We start from the raw sequence: 15,698 nt of genomic DNA, 5'->3' as shown, positions 1-15,698 counted from the left end.
GACCGTTAGCATCCTAGAACCGAACTGAAACCGGACCGTTAAAATTGGTTTGTTTCCGAATTGGTTCCACGGTTCTAGGCTTTTTATAATATAGCCCAATTGAGAGAGAGAGAGAGAGAGAGAGAGAGAGAGAGAGAGAGAGAGAGAGCCGCAACAGAGACTTAGGGTATTGGTTATTTATTTATTTATTATTTAAAGTAGTTCGGTTCCACGGTTTGGTTTGGTTCTACATACCCGCAAACTGAAAACAGAACCGATGTAATCGGTTTTTTTTAATTTTTGGAATAGGAACCAGTGCACTTTATAATCGGTTCTGGTCAGGTTCTACTGGTTTGATGTGCACTCCTAGTTGTTAGGGCTAAGAGAGAGAGCTTGGACGTGTGGCCAAGTGCAGGTTGTATGGCTGAGACGAGTTGGGCAGACGCTGAGTCGAGCTCAAGTGAGTGGTCGAGTGGAGAGAGAGAGAGAGACTGTGGAGCACGCGACGAGTTGGGTTAAGGAAGGGAAATAGTAAGAAAGGGACGTACAAGTAGAGTAGTGTTTAAGTTTTAACTTCTTCTTCTTTTTTTCAAAAATATTTTAAAATATTATATATATATATATATATATATATATATATATATATATATATATATATATATATATATAGCCGAGCTGAGTTCGAGTCAAGATCCACTATGATTGAACTCGGCTTGTTTTCGAACCGAGCTGGGTTATATGAAGCTTGGCTCGCCTTGAATCTTTGTTCAAGTCAAGTCAAGTTAAGCTAGATCGAGTTGAGTTGAGCGAGCTTTTCGAGCTAGCTTGGCTTGTGTACAATCCTAGTAGACACCTAAAAATCTCATGTAACAATGAGATGTGTTGAGAATTAGTGGTTAAATTGAATGCTCTAATTTGAATTTCAAATTCAAAATTCAAATAAAAAATCAAAATTTATTTTCCATCCAAAACATTTTTGAAATTTGTGAAAAAAGTGGATTTCACTTTGTCCCGTGTTACTTAGAGATGAGAAATTTTTTAGGTTCATAAATCGTTTTGAGAATAGCATACTTTGGAAAGAGGGAGCGCTTGAGTTGCATCGGTGCACTGTTGCGAGATGGTGTGATTGTGGTGTGAGAAGACTAAATGGTTCATCAGGTTCATAGCATCAAAAATTCAATCAACCTCTTCTACAAGAACGAAATCTCTCTCATTTTCTATTAATTGACCCTTCATGATTGCTGCATGCATGACCAAATAAGGCTTATCGCATCCTGAAAGTAATTCTTAAGGATAACATATCTAATGTGTGCTTCAGCTTGATTCGAAACAAATTTTAAAATTTAGTTTTTGGTATTCAAATATTCAAAATTTTTATTTCAAAAATTTTCCGACAATATTGACTCACTAACACTAGGCTAGATAATTCAAAAATGATGCAATTTTTTTATTTGTTGATTAAGAAAGATGATAAAAATGATAGATTTTTTTTTAAAATAATAATAATAATAATAATCTTTGAACACTATGAATGATAGATTATTATTATTATTAAGATGATCTAGAACTTTTAAATATGGGAAATGATTGGCAAGTAATAATACTAATAATAAATCCATTAGAATTTGGTCCAGTGCAAGAATATCTTGACCATATGGCCAACTCCCAGTCTGACAGAAGTGAAGAAGCGAGTCATGTGCCCAATCCAGCTGCAATATAGGAAGTGGCAGAGACCAGTAGATTCATGGTAAGTTCATCGCACCAAAATAAGGAAATGGTTAATGATGCAATCAGCCAATTAATTATTACTCATTATTCCATTACTAAGAGCTTAGTTAACAATAATTACATATTAGGAATACATAACAATAATTACATATTCCATAATGAATACAGTTAACAGTAATTATGTATTACAGATCAAGATCTCTGTTACTGTTAACTAAAATGAGAGAACTCATTTTCTTAGGCTTCTACCAAACAGGGCCTAACTAGCAACTCTAGTACTGAATGCTGATGATGGGTGCGTGATATAGAAGAGTGATTATGAAGAACCGTTGGGGTGTGTCCACTCAGAAAAGAACATCAGTTAACTCACCTTCCTTGGTTGAAAGGAAATGTCCCTGCTGATATATATATATATATATATATATAAACTAAAAAAGAAAAAAAGAAGTGAACCTGATTTCAACGCACTGATACACCGTGGTTTGGCCCATCGAAACACCTGAAGGAAGTCAGTCACACCAGTGTAAGATCTTGTCAACTGATCCTTACCGTGTGGATCCTATGCCATCTAAAATCAGGCAGATATATATCATCATCAGGTTGCCACTGATTAATTTCTATTAACCGTTGATTAATTTAGTATAGGCCTGGCCCACCTGATGATGGTATGTGTTCTTCTCTAAGACATGGCATCTGCATGGCTGGAATCGCCTGAGAAGTGGCTCGTGCCTCGTCTCTACACTTTTAAAAGTGCACTCGAGTGAGTGCAATTGGCTCACCTCATTTTAGAATTGTCAGTCCACCTCTAACCATGCTGGCACGTGTGACACGTATATGGGTTTTGTTACACACGTGAGTGCTTTTTGAACAGTGGTCCTTACCAATTGGAGATGTGTGCATCACAAAAATCTCTGTGCACCACCATCTTTTATTATTCCCCTCTTTGCTATCTCTGCTTTTCCATTTTGTCTTATTTCCTTTTCTTTTGGGAGAGTTTATTCGATACTCTGGCAGCAGATATGCACACAGACGACTCTCAAGTGGGCCCAGATTGTGAACATTGATTATGTTGATCAATGGTTTAGATTTAATAAAAATCGAATGTATGTCGAATGAATTTAAAATGATTCCGAGGATGGGATGTTTGGATCCTTAAATGATGCAATAAACGGTGGGTACGAGGTATGGGCTTTTAGGGGTCATTTAACCAGCTCTTGCCAAAGGTGGTTAATGTTTAACCCTACAATGTTAATGATCTTTTTTGTTAGACGAAACTTTTTAACTGCCTCTTGTCTATTTTGGGTTTATTTATTTATTTGAATCAATGGGTTGTTGATTTTTATTTTATATTTCTTTCTTATAAGTTATAATGTATAGTATTTTGCGTGGGTTAGTTGTGTGATAGAAATAAATGTGAATTTTTAATTCTTTCTTGAGATGTGAAACTCACAAATGGAGGTGGTTGAGATGAAAACTCATTTTCGAGTCTGGTTTTTTTCTTTGGTGGATGACTCATTTCAAATAATGGAATAAGCTAATAAGGTTCTAACCATGTTTTAATACCATTTGACTCTAAAAAATTTGAAAATTGGAAATGGAATCCTGTGTAACTAATTTTCTCATGCAGAAGATGGTCATATCCTTTCATCTAATTATCCACGTTCACTTCAAATTCCTCTAATTCTTGAAACCTTTTTTTTTTTTTTTAAATTTTTTTTTAAATTTAGAAAAGAGGATTCCAACAATAAAGGGCCATGGGTGATGACGAAGATTCAAGTAAGGGATTGTCCGAAAAAAAGGAATGGACCATAGCTCGGCCCTTATGGCATGAGATTAGCTCCTGCAATGCTTTCATTACAATCTAAATCATACATTCTAGCTTCAAGGAAAATCAACACCCTCCATGGTAAACTGCAACTTCAAATTCAGAGCTACTTAACACACTGATGAGATTTCTTTACTTTTCATGTGGATTTATGTTATTTTTCGTGTTCTCATTAATTACAATCTCCATTTTCATACTAAGGAATTTTGCTTAGAATGGAATTCCATTAAGCCACTGAGTAGAGACCATGATTCGCAGGCAAGAAAAAGGTCTCTAACATCTTCCTTTTTTCATCACCATGATTCCTTACCCACATTTGGCAGAGACTACTATATTCGTGGACAAGAAAAAGGTATCTAACATCTTTCTTTTTCTCATCACCATGGTTCCTTATCTAGATTTCTTATTAGAATAACTGATTTAGAGTAATTATTCTAAAATTGTGTTGTTTCTAACTCCCCATGCTAAATCACATTCAGAACAAACTAGCGGCGACTTCAACTGTTGAATTTCTTGAGCTGGAGAGCTGATTCAAGAACCCAATCTTCACTAAACAATACTTGATAGTCAAGCTAGAAATTGTAATACGTGGCATATATTTATTTAAACTAAAACCAAATTGTGGAATTCACTGCCGCTAAGTCATGACCCTAAAATCAGATTTGTTCAACAAATCCTAACCATTGGATATTTTCATTTTTCACTGTCTATATATATATATATCTATATCGAAAGGTGAAAATTTTTAACCAGAAAGAAGAAAACACGACAACGACAAGCCAGAGAAGAAACACTGGACCTATAATATATATTAACTATGATATCTAATACTAGCTTCGCTAAGCCCACTTGCATTTACGGTACTGCTCCCACACACTCCACACACTTGCCAACGTATGTGTTTTATCCACTATGTTCATCCATTTTTCAGATAATTTTAGGACTTGAATCCGCAAATGAAGCATTTTTGAAGCTCAATTAGACCACACAACATGAAGCAGTGTGAATGGGTCCTTATTCTTGATCCGATGGTAGACTCTCAGGAGTTTCAACACCTGGTCAAGGGTTCCAGTACCTAAAGGTGGTGAATTCCCACTATAGTGTGAGTGTGCGTGTGTTAAAAAAATAAAAATGAAGCAGTGCCAATTAAGGGCTTGTTTAGCCAGCTGTATTAGGTGAGATTAAGGTGGATGGAATTGCAAAAGTTATAATAAATGTATGTGTAAGGTATTATCCAGGGATTGGGTTTTTCTTATACTGTGTTTGGAATATATGCATTAAAAAATTAATCTTAGGATTTACTTTCAAATTGCATTTGGATTGAGCGCGGATGCAAAGAATCCGCAATCCCATGTCACTCTCCAACGCAAGGCTCATTTTCCAAAGCTTACAAAGTTAATTTTAATCTCATCTCACACCCTTTCCAAACATGCCATCTTGAATTTCAAAGTGGGATCAGTAATGCAATCCCATTTAATACAACTTAATACCACTGTCTAAACAGGCCCAAATGTCTACCATTGGAAAATTCCCGAGGCCATAGATGTGGATCAAGCTTATATTTGTGTTTTCCTTTAATCCATGTGACATGTGATCCTATGAACAAGTTAGATGACAAATAAACATCATGGTGGGTCCTAAGAAGGTTTCAATGGTGAAAATCATTATTCCCACTGTTTCATGTGGTGTAGAACCAAATACATTTACCCTAACAAAGTTTACTTACCACACCATAAAAGTATAGCGAGTAAATCAGTAGGCAATCAGATTTCACATGCAAGATCCAATCCACCCACGTAGGTTATTTATTTACACAAGCGCACACACTTATGCCATAGTGGGATTTCACCACCTATGGATGCTTGAACCCTTTACTGGGTGTTGAAACTCCTAAGAGTCTCCCACCGGAGCAAGAGTAAGGATCTGGTGGATCAACCCACCCACTAGGTTGGTCTGACCTTACACATGTTTTTCCAAAATTAAATATGCTCCACTTAGCATATGGGCCCAATATTGGAAACAGGTGGATGAGTTGGAAATGAAATATTCGGATCCTCTTTTGGACCAGTGGATCAACATTATTGAGCTATCACATCGATATACCAGTGGTCTTCTGATGGATTGATTGGATCTCAAATCTGTTGTGCCATGGTCCACACCCTTTTAACTTTTCTAGAATTGAATCATTAATCTATTGTGCTATGTTCGAATCAACGATGATATTGAAACATATGCACATGCACAAATATCAATTAGAAAAGCAGCAAAAAGACCGGCCACATACTATAAATCTATGCCGAATGAACGACACCCAACACCACTTTAGGCCGTTGATCTTTATAATGAAGGGCTCCGATTCTCACTCCCACAACTTCACATTTACTGTAGATCTTGTGTAAGAGATGAGTCAGCACCGAGTGACCTGCCGAGCGAAAGACACGCCAACAAGCCCATGTGCCGTGCATACGTAAACTTTATTGCACAGGCTTAGCAAAGGTCTTCTAATGCATATGATTAATGTCAAGTAAAATGAGATGAAACCATTTTTAAGGAAACGGATTCGCTACTCCCCCGGCCACCAGCCAATGGGTGTTGCTCGGTGCTCCGTGGGCCCCACCATGATGTATGTATTTCATCCATGTTGTCCATCTATTTTTCCATATCATTTTATGGCATGAGACCAAAAATTAGGTATATTATCAAATGGATCACATTACAACAAACAGTGTTGAATGAGCGTGGACCATTGAAATCCTTTTGTGGGCCATAAAAGTTTTGGATCAAGCTGATCTTTGTTTTTTCCCTTCTTCTGGATCTGTATGGCCTAATCAACAAATTGGATGTCAAATAAAAAGTACAGTAAGCCTTAGGAGAATTTTAATGGTGATCAACAAATTGGATGTCAAATAAAAAGTACAATGGGCCTTAGGAGAATTTTAATGATGAATATCTAATCAGTATTGTTTTCCTATGGTGTGGTCCACCTGAGATTTAGATCCGTCTCATTTTTGGGATAAGTCATAAAATGATCTGTAAAAATGGATGGACTGAATGGATGTAACACATACACCATGGTGGGGCCCACAGAGCACCGACCAATAGCCACGGGGCTGGTGGCATGGCGGAGTAGCCAATCCGTTTCCCGTGAAACCAATGGGTGGTGGTCGGTGGTTTGTGGGCCCCACCATATTGTATGTGTTTCATCCATTCCATCCATATATTTTTCAATATCATTTTATGATATGAGACCAAAAATGATTTATATAAAAATCTCAAGTGGTCCACATTACAAGAAACAGTGTTGGATGAGCGTGACCATTAGAAACCTTTTGGGGCCATAAAAGTTTTGGATCAAGCTGATTTTTGTTTTTCCCTTCATCTGGGCCTGTATGACCTAATCAACAGATTAGATGTCAAATAAATAGAACAGTGGACCTTAGGAGAATTTTAATTGTGGATATCCAATCAATATTGTTTCCCTGTGGTGTGGTCCACCTGAGATTTAAATCCCTCTCATTTTTAGAACAAGCTTAAAATGATCTATAAAAATGGATGAACAGAATGGATGAAGCACATACATCATGGTGGGGCCCACGGAGCACCGACCACCAGCCACGGGCTGCTGGCAGGGAGAGTAGCCAATCCGTTTCCGTTTTCACGTGATGTGCTGGCTATTGGATGTGTACGGAACAAGGTGCCACTGCGTGCTGGGCTCGACTGTAATAGTGGTTGGAGTTGCAGCCCGTGTAAGGATGATTTTGTCCAAAAATGGATATTTCGGGGGACGCGGATTAGCGGTCGGTTGAGTAGCGATACTTCCCTGAAGCGGCGTCACTGAGTTCCGTGGGCCCCACCATGATGTATGTTTTGTATCCACACCGTCCATCCATTCGGAGAGATCGTTTTAGCTCATAAGCTAAAGAATGATTCAGATCCAAAGCTCTAGTGGACCCTACCACCGAAAACAGTGGAGAGAGTGACACCCACCGTTAAAAACTGCTAAAGGCCACAAAAGTTTTCGATCAAGACGTTATTTGTGTTTTTCCTTTTTCATGTCTGTGTTAACTTATGAACAGGTTGGATCTCAAATAAACATCATGGCAACGGTGGCCGTCACTCTCCCCACTGTTTTCTGTGGTTGGGTCTACTCCAGCTTTGGATCTTCCTCATTCTTTGTATCATGCCCTAAAATGATCTCTCCAAATGGACGGACGGTGCGGATACAAAGCATACATCTTGGTTAGGCCTTGTTACTGTGCAGAAAGAAGCCCAACTGGATATTCCTCACCCTAGCTTTTTTTAAAGCACGCAACCGGATTCCGGGGATCTCCTGATCCGTGACTGTAGGGCCCACTGTGATTATGCGTTATCCACGCCGTCCATCCGTTTTTCTAGATTATTTTACAGGTGAGACCTAAAAACGAAGATCCAAATCTTATGTGGACCACACCACAGGAAATAGTGGTGATTAAACGCTTACCATTAAATACTTAATGGGGACCACAAAAGTTGTGGATCAAGCTCATAGTTGTGTTTTCCTTTGATTCCTATCTGGACGGTAAATAAACATTACGGTGTGCCTTGGTAAGTTTTTAACTGTCGGTATTAAATCACCTCTATTTCCTATGGTGTGGTCCAACTGAGATTTGGATGTGCTTCATGTTTTAGGTCATTCTCTAAAATGATCTGTCAAAGCCGATAGACGGTGTGGATGTAAAACATATACATCAAGGTGGACCCCACAGTCACGGCTCCTAAAATGATGTTTGTGTGTAAATGTACGGTAATTCATGGCGTGGGCTATAGGTGAGCATGCCTGATTGAGTTTCATTCCCCGCTGTTTGCTGAAGTAGAGCCCACTTGAGTTTTGGACCAGCCTCCTACTTTAACTCATTTCCTTACAAGAGCCAGCGAAATTGATGGACGGAATAGATTCGCTGCGGGTCGACATACGTGCACATTGAATATGAACCGTTGATCATTTCCATAGCATGTCTACTTTGCATACAAGTGTCGCCCGTTTGATGGCTGGACCAGCCTGATTTTAGGATCAGTACATGATCAAAGCCCAACCTAGGTGATGAGTGGCACAGATCTCCCGTGCATGAAACGACGAGTGATGATCGTTCCTATCCTACTCCCACTATCTAGAAAGTTCATTAGCTGGTTCGTTCTCTCCACTCAAACGGGGGCCTCGGGATCTCAACGATGCGCGCCACGTGGCACTAAAAGCTGCTAGGCGGCTAAAATCCCTTTGCTTACTTAAAGTGGGAAAATCGAAGAAACACAAACCCCCAACTCTTCGCCGCTTCCTGAACTCTCACGAAACCGCTTCAATTTTCCGGCGGCACTTCTCGCCGGGAAAATGCACTCGAAGGCCAGGAATCCGCTCCGTCCGCTGCTGGGCTTTGGTTTTTTGGTGCAGGGATTCCGATGCTTTCCATGGATGGCCGTGAATTTCTTCCTCAAAGACGGCCTAAGAGTCGCGCCTTCCACGCTCCAGCTCCTCCAGACCTCTGCCAACCTCCCGATGGTCGGAAAACCGTTTTACGGCGTCGTTTCGGATGCTGTCTACATCCGGGGAGAGCACAGGATCCCATATATCGCAATCGGAGGTAAGCTATAAACCGCCCTTTCGTTTTATGGACCGCTTACCCGAAGATCCCCCTTTCGAATTTTGCGATTTTGAAAATCAGATCTCCTAAGGGGCCTGTTTGGTAGCTTTATTTTATTTTATTTTATTTTTTGTAGTTGTAATGACGAAAATGCCCCTGTAACAATGCTAGTCTGGAATGCATTTTCGGATGAAGTGCACTCGCTTTTGTACTTGCCGCCCCACGTGACAGATTGAGAGATCTAAGCCACTCATCAGGTGGGCCCCAACCTGAACGGTGCTAAAGTTCACATTCATCATGAGCGTGTCGGCCATCGGATCAAAGCGGTGGGTCCCACCTGTTGAGTGGCCTAGATCTCATGGTTTGATAGGTGCTACCTACACTAGCAAGTAAACTCGCGCTGTTGCGCCTTTTCTCTTCGTATGGTGGATAATGCACATCCACCGTACAAGGGACATATATGTTCTTGATCCGAAGATCTGAGCTATTATGACCATCAGATGGACGGCTGGGAAGAAAGATGGTAAATGATTCAATTCAACGATCAATCAGATGGTTGGGATCGTCTGATTAGTTTGACTGTCGGGATGTTCGGTATCAGTGGGAGCTGTTGTTCAGGCCTGCCAATGGGCCTGGTTTGTTCACCGAGCCCGACCCATTTAAGGCTTGGTCCAGGTCGGAATCTGGCCCAGCCCGACCCATTTAGTAAACGGGTCCAGAAATGTGGCCCTAAGGCCCTAACGTGACCCTGTACCAATTACCCGATAACCTGACGTGACCCGCTTCATATTTATAGAGCTGAACCCGATCCAAACCAACCTAACCCATGCACCTGGGTCAGGTTCAACAGACCACTCGACCCAACCTATGTACTAACTGCAATCTCTCGTATTAAGCTTCTTCATCTTCGCAATTCTTGGAATTTTGTATGGAGTTCACTATCACACACTTTTGATACATGTGTATGTTTTCATCAGTGTTTTAAATAGCGTGTACCGTATAGCGTGGCGCGTTTGGCCCTTTATAGCGTGTAGTGTAAGCTACATAGCGTGTGGCGTAAGCTATACAATTCTTAATATTTTTAATTAAAATAATAGAACATATGATAAGATCTACAAAATGCATAATTTATATGAGTTCTTGACTATGAATCTGGATCATCAACCACTTATTTCCATGCAAAATCCCTCTCTTTGCCTTTAGACATCTCTAAGTATGACTTCTTTTTTTATTTATTGAAACATCACAAATTCATGATATAGACCACAATTTTGATGGTCTGGATTGATCTAAGTGCTCTATCTATGATATGGACCACAATTTGGATGGTCCGGATTAGTTTAATGTAGTGTCATGTGTCATAGGTATAAGTCATCACCATTTTAAAATAGGTGTTTAACTAACATAGAAATAACATTTGAAAAAAATGAGATTTCAGGTAGCTTACCCTACGCTACATGTAGTGTACACTACATGCAGTGTAGCTCACGCTACACACATTGTAGCTGACGCTACCAGGGAATTACGCTACATGCGTACGCTACATAGCATTTTCACTACGCTACGCTACGTAGCGTACGCTACACGCTACACTACAACACTACTGAAAACACTGGTTTTCATCTAAATGTACACTCACAAAAGGGCAATAACACGTGTATATTAGGATGCTTTTATTTTGGGTTATGGGCTGGGTCGGGCGGGGTCATTTGCCATGGGTTATTGGTCAGGTTGGGTCATTTGGCCTGGTCCATTAATTCAGTGTATGGGCAGGTCAAGGTTGGCCTAAACCCAAGCCTTACCCAGTAATCTAAATGGGCTACTCTTTTTTCTTTTTTGGCCCGTGCCCAACCTGCAACCTGACCCTACTTGGACCGAACCTGGCTTAGAGGTGGGTCAGGCCAATTGACCCATGGGTCTACATGACCCATTTCCACTTCTAGTGTTGATTAGGTGCCCCCATGATGAATGTACCCTACCCAAAAGCTCATGCCAGTCCACTCATCAGATGGGTCACATGCATTGAATTATATCCGAATCCTCTCCATAGTTGCTAAAATGGTCATGCCGCCTTACATCTTTTACTCAAGTTACTGTACTCTCTCAATTGCAGTTCTCTTGCAAGCCATGTCATGGCTATTCATCGCCCTCCTTCCTCAATCTAGCATCTCCATCTTCACCTTCTCAGTCCTCCTCCTCCTTGGAAACCTCGGCGCGTCAATTGCAGAGGTTGCGAACGACGCCCTTGTCGCCGAGGCCGGGAGGCAACCCACTTCCACCACCTCTACTAAAAGGACATCTTCAGGTGAGCTCCAGTCCTTTGCCTGGATGCTAGGCTCCGTCGGTGGAGCCATTGGAAACCTTCTCGGTGGAATCGCCATCAACCAGTTCTCTCCCAAAACAATGTTCCTCGTCTTCGGCCTCCTCCTCATCACCCAACTCTTCTTGACTGTAGCCATCCGTGAGTCTTCTCTCGACCTCCCAAAGAGCTCGTCAAAATCCAGCATCCAGAAACAGCTGTCTGAATTGTCAGTCACATTACGTAAACCGGAGATCTCATACTCGATCGCATGGTTTGCATTGTCCTATGCCATAATTCCAATCTTGACGGGCACCATGTTCTTCTACCAGACTCAGTACCTGAAGCTGGATTCTTCTATCCTTGGGCTGTCGAAGGTCTTCGGGCAGGCAGCAATGATCATCTGGAGTGCAAGTTACAATAAGTGGTTGAAGTCTGTGCCACCAAGGAAGTTGATATCTGCGCTGCAGGCGACAATCGCCGTGTTCATGGTGTCAGACGCTCTGTTCGTTAAACAGGTCTACCGGAATTTTGGGGTGTCCGATACCGTTTATGTTGTGTTCTTCTCAGGCTTGCTGGAGGTTCTGTTCCTGTTCAAGGTTCTTCCCTTCAGTGTCCTCATGGCCCAGCTCTGCCCACCTGGCTGCGAAGGGTCTTTAATGGCATTCCTCATGTCGGCAATTGCCCTTGCCGCCATTGTCAGTGGATACTTGGGTGTCGCACTCGCTTCGTTCCTGGGGGCCTCGGCCCAGGACTTCTCGAAGCTGCCTAATGGCATTCTAATACAGGCTGCGTGCACGATTGTACCCCTTTACTGGTCTTCATGGATTCCTGATTATATTAAGGCCAGTAAGAAGGTGGACTAGCTGTTGGATCGAGGATTGGGGTGTCCACTGTGCAAATTGATTTTTATTTTTATTTTTAATATTCTTGTACCATTTGTTAGATTGAAATTTTGTAAGCATTGTGATGCAGATGTTGGATTTTAAATACACATGAAAAAATACAGATACGCGTGAAATTCAGATTACCAGAACATCTTACTTATCTATGTACTTGGTAGGAAGCTCTTCCTCCTGCGGTGCACCTGGTGTGTTGATCACATGCAGGCAACTGTACCACTTGTGTTACTGTAACATCCTTCCTGCCGACATGTAGAGTGGGTCGCGGATAATTTCATGGCCAAGATAGACCAGAAAAGGCCTGATCAGAGATGGAGATGATCTGGACCGTCAGAACTGAAAACGGAGGTATCTCATAAACCGGAATGAGTTATTGGATGTAAAATATATGATCTTGGGGTAGGATGAGCTACTTTAGCCACCCAAGCCGCTACGCTGGGTTTACCTAAGCCGGATTTGCGAAATACCATCAGATTGAAGGTCGTTTCCCTGTTTTAATTCCGTTTTTACTACAAATAGTATGCTTTAGTTTGATTATAACTCTTCATCCGTGGGGCTTTAGACGTTGTGCCCAACCTGAAAAGTACGTAGAATAATTAAGAATAATTAGGAATAATTAGGAGAACAGCACACAGTGAAGCCAAATAGAACACTTATTATTTTTGGCTGAAAACCTTGTGCACCAGTAGACATCACGACAGTGCACTGGTAGACACCATGACAGTCTATAAATAGTAAGTTTACTATTTATAGTAAGTTGCGATTTCTAAAAGTTTTAGTTGTATTTTGATTTTGAAATTTCTTCCACTACTTAATATCCCTGTTTAAAAGGTCGGAGAGTTGTTTATTTTATTCATCAATCAATTTTGAATTTTATAGAAATTATTTTCTATTTTTCTTGTTCTTTTCCTCATGGATTCCAGCAGTTTCATTGAGGAGTCCATAAAAGTTCGTGTATTCGGAATAGTTATCCCTTTGAGGAAGACGGTGCTCGACCTCAGGTCCTTGCCTGTGTCAATATGCCACTTGTGTTGGACATAAGTAGTGTGAAAGCGGTAGGTATTTCTATGGTCTTTGAAAATCAGGCTGATCCAGTCACTAGGAGGGCCGGGCCTCTGTATGTTGAATCAGACCCTCGGTTTTCCAAGGTGATAATCACGGTGGGGCTTTACCCTCGGTTTTACAAGGTGACAATCATGGTGGGGCTTTACTGTTTTCATGGTACTAATATCCTTTAAAAAATGGCATGTTGGAGGAAAGATGGTATGGTACCGCAAGCTGTGGGTAGCTTGCATGTATGTGGTCAATTCCGGCATATTTGAGGAGGACAGCAAGGAATCCCTGGAGACATTTGAAGGAAATGGCAGATGGAAGAGGGAATTCACGACTGGTTAATCCATCAGGTGAGGCTATCCGCTCATCAGGTGGGGCACGTGAATGTACATCCCTACGGTTTTGTTTCCCACCCGTAGGAATTTCACATTTCCGCTATCAGGAAAATGCGTTCATCGCCTCAAACTCAAGAGACTCAGTCGGGTTTTTATATAACCCGACAATATTTAATAATTAAATAAAAAATATGTAAAGTGGTAAAAAAATTCAGAATAGCAATAATAAATAATTAATCAATAGGCGAGTTTCATACTCATATATAGGAAACTCAGTTTGTAAATTTTGGGTCATGTTTGGTCTATCCAAACCATTGATCAGATGGCCCGTTGTGGATGGACAGGCCTAAAAAAATCCCTTCAATCGGTCACTTTAACATTTCCCATTAATGGCATGCAAATATGATTACAAAGAAATGCATGAACAAGCCACATTCAATGGAGGAAAGACAAGATTCGATGGCGAGGATCTTCTGGTTTGGAAGCGATTTTAGGGAATCGTCCATCCATGATGGGGTCGTAAGATCAATGGCTTGGATAGACCAACCATAGCCCAAAATCTACGAACTGAGTTTGACCCGGCAAAGAAATTAATAACATTTGTAGTAGCACGTTTAGAATGGGAAGCTTCCCTGTCTTGAACAGAGTTTGTACGACCATGGTTTATGTATCCCAGCCATTGATCTGATCACCCCATCATGAGTGGACCATGCCTCGAAAAGGTCACATTGCTGGCATGAAAATTTGTAAGAAAAGAAATGTACCAATGACCCACATTCATTGGAGGGAAAACCAAAGATTCAACCGCTAAGATCTTTCAATTTTGGCAAATTGGGGGGTATGGTTTATCCATAATAGGGGCCTTTAGATGAATGGCTTGGATTAACCTGCCATTGTGAGCCTTAATGTACAAACTCTGTGCAAAACAGAGAAGCCCCCTATTTGTCAGAAACAGGTAACATTGATGATGTAGATAATTTAAGAAAAAAAAAACATAAATCTACAGGCTCAGGTGCTGAACTTGGGGGTTCTCAATTCCCGGGGTAGGCCAAGTTGCGGTTGGCTCGATTCTGGCTCTAGTCCCCTAAGCCCTAAGGAAATATCACATGTATGGCGATTGGGGACCTCACAAGTGTCTTTAGATTATATGCCCTTTTTATAAAATAATGGTGGCCCACTTGATGGTTGGACAGGGCCATTCATCAGTGACCCCGGCTCTAATATCGGCTGAGATTTCAGCACTAGGTCCTAGTCCCACCCATTGGCACACCTAGACTCGACTGGAATAAAAATGGGACCGTTTCACACAGCAGACGAAATAAATGGAGTTAAAAGAAAAGCAGAAGGCATACGAAGGCTGGCGAGACTTAAGTCTCTTTTTCCTTGTCTTTCCTTTCGGTGAAAGCTTTTCTTCAATTGTCGGCACTACTTTTTTCATCCTTTTCCTTTCCTACTTTTTCTTTCAGTGACTGATAATCATATCTTTACAAATGCAACATTTTAATGAGAAAGATTAAAAAGAAAATGAAAACCGTCCAAATGGCAAGGGTCAACAATCAACCGTTGGTCCATCACCGATCGATCATAAAAAGGTGAAGATTAGATATCAGTGTTTTGAAATGGTAGACCAACCATGATGAAGTACTTGATTCGTTGCAGGCCAGCTTGGGTCCACGAAATCATCCGATGTGACCCAGCTAAATCGGGAGTGTATTTACCACAGTCCGTTTGGGAAATTACATGTTGAGGATGTGGACGGTGTCCTTTTCTTTTCAGTTCGTAAAAGTGAAGCCATCAAATACAGCCTGATCCTGACCATCCAACTCCATCAACGACTCCCATTAGGGACCTAGCCCGGATAGGCCACCGGACCGGTCCACCCGCCCGGTCCAATCCGGGTTTTTAAAACGTTTCTCTTGATCGCTTCAAAGAGAGGGATTGCATGATTCTGGACCGGTGGAT

General features: G+C 41.1%; 1 protein-coding gene across 1 annotated transcript; it reads left to right on the top strand.

Moving 5' to 3' along the window:
• The first annotated feature begins 8,841 nt into the window (after positions 1 to 8,841).
• On the top strand, positions 8,842 to 12,476 carry LOC131247878 (probable folate-biopterin transporter 7). Its single transcript, XM_058247799.1, has 2 exons — positions 8,842 to 9,147; positions 11,261 to 12,476. The coding sequence occupies exons 1-2, from the start codon at positions 8,898 to 8,900 to the stop codon at positions 12,310 to 12,312; spliced, it is 1,302 nt and encodes a 433-aa protein (XP_058103782.1). The 5' UTR covers positions 8,842 to 8,897; the 3' UTR covers positions 12,313 to 12,476.
• Positions 12,477 to 15,698: the final 3,222 nt, after the last annotated feature.

Source organism: Magnolia sinica, chromosome 6, assembly GCF_029962835.1.
Source record: "Magnolia sinica isolate HGM2019 chromosome 6, MsV1, whole genome shotgun sequence".
Classification (NCBI taxonomy): Eukaryota; Viridiplantae; Streptophyta; class Magnoliopsida; order Magnoliales; family Magnoliaceae; genus Magnolia; species Magnolia sinica.
The sequence above is the reverse complement of the archived record's forward strand: the minus strand, read 5'-3'. Positions and strand labels throughout refer to the sequence as shown.

What these genes read in the sequence shown, in the direction of transcription:
- LOC131247878 (XM_058247799.1), top strand. Translation starts at nt 8,898, where the DNA reads ATGCACTCGAAGGCCAGGAATCCGCTCCGTCCGCTGCTGGGCTTTGGT. An exon ending in CCCATATATCGCAATCGGAG is followed by an intron (nt 9,148 to 11,260) that starts GTAAGCTATAAA and finishes TCTCAATTGCAG; the next exon opens with TTCTCTTGCAAGCCATGTCA.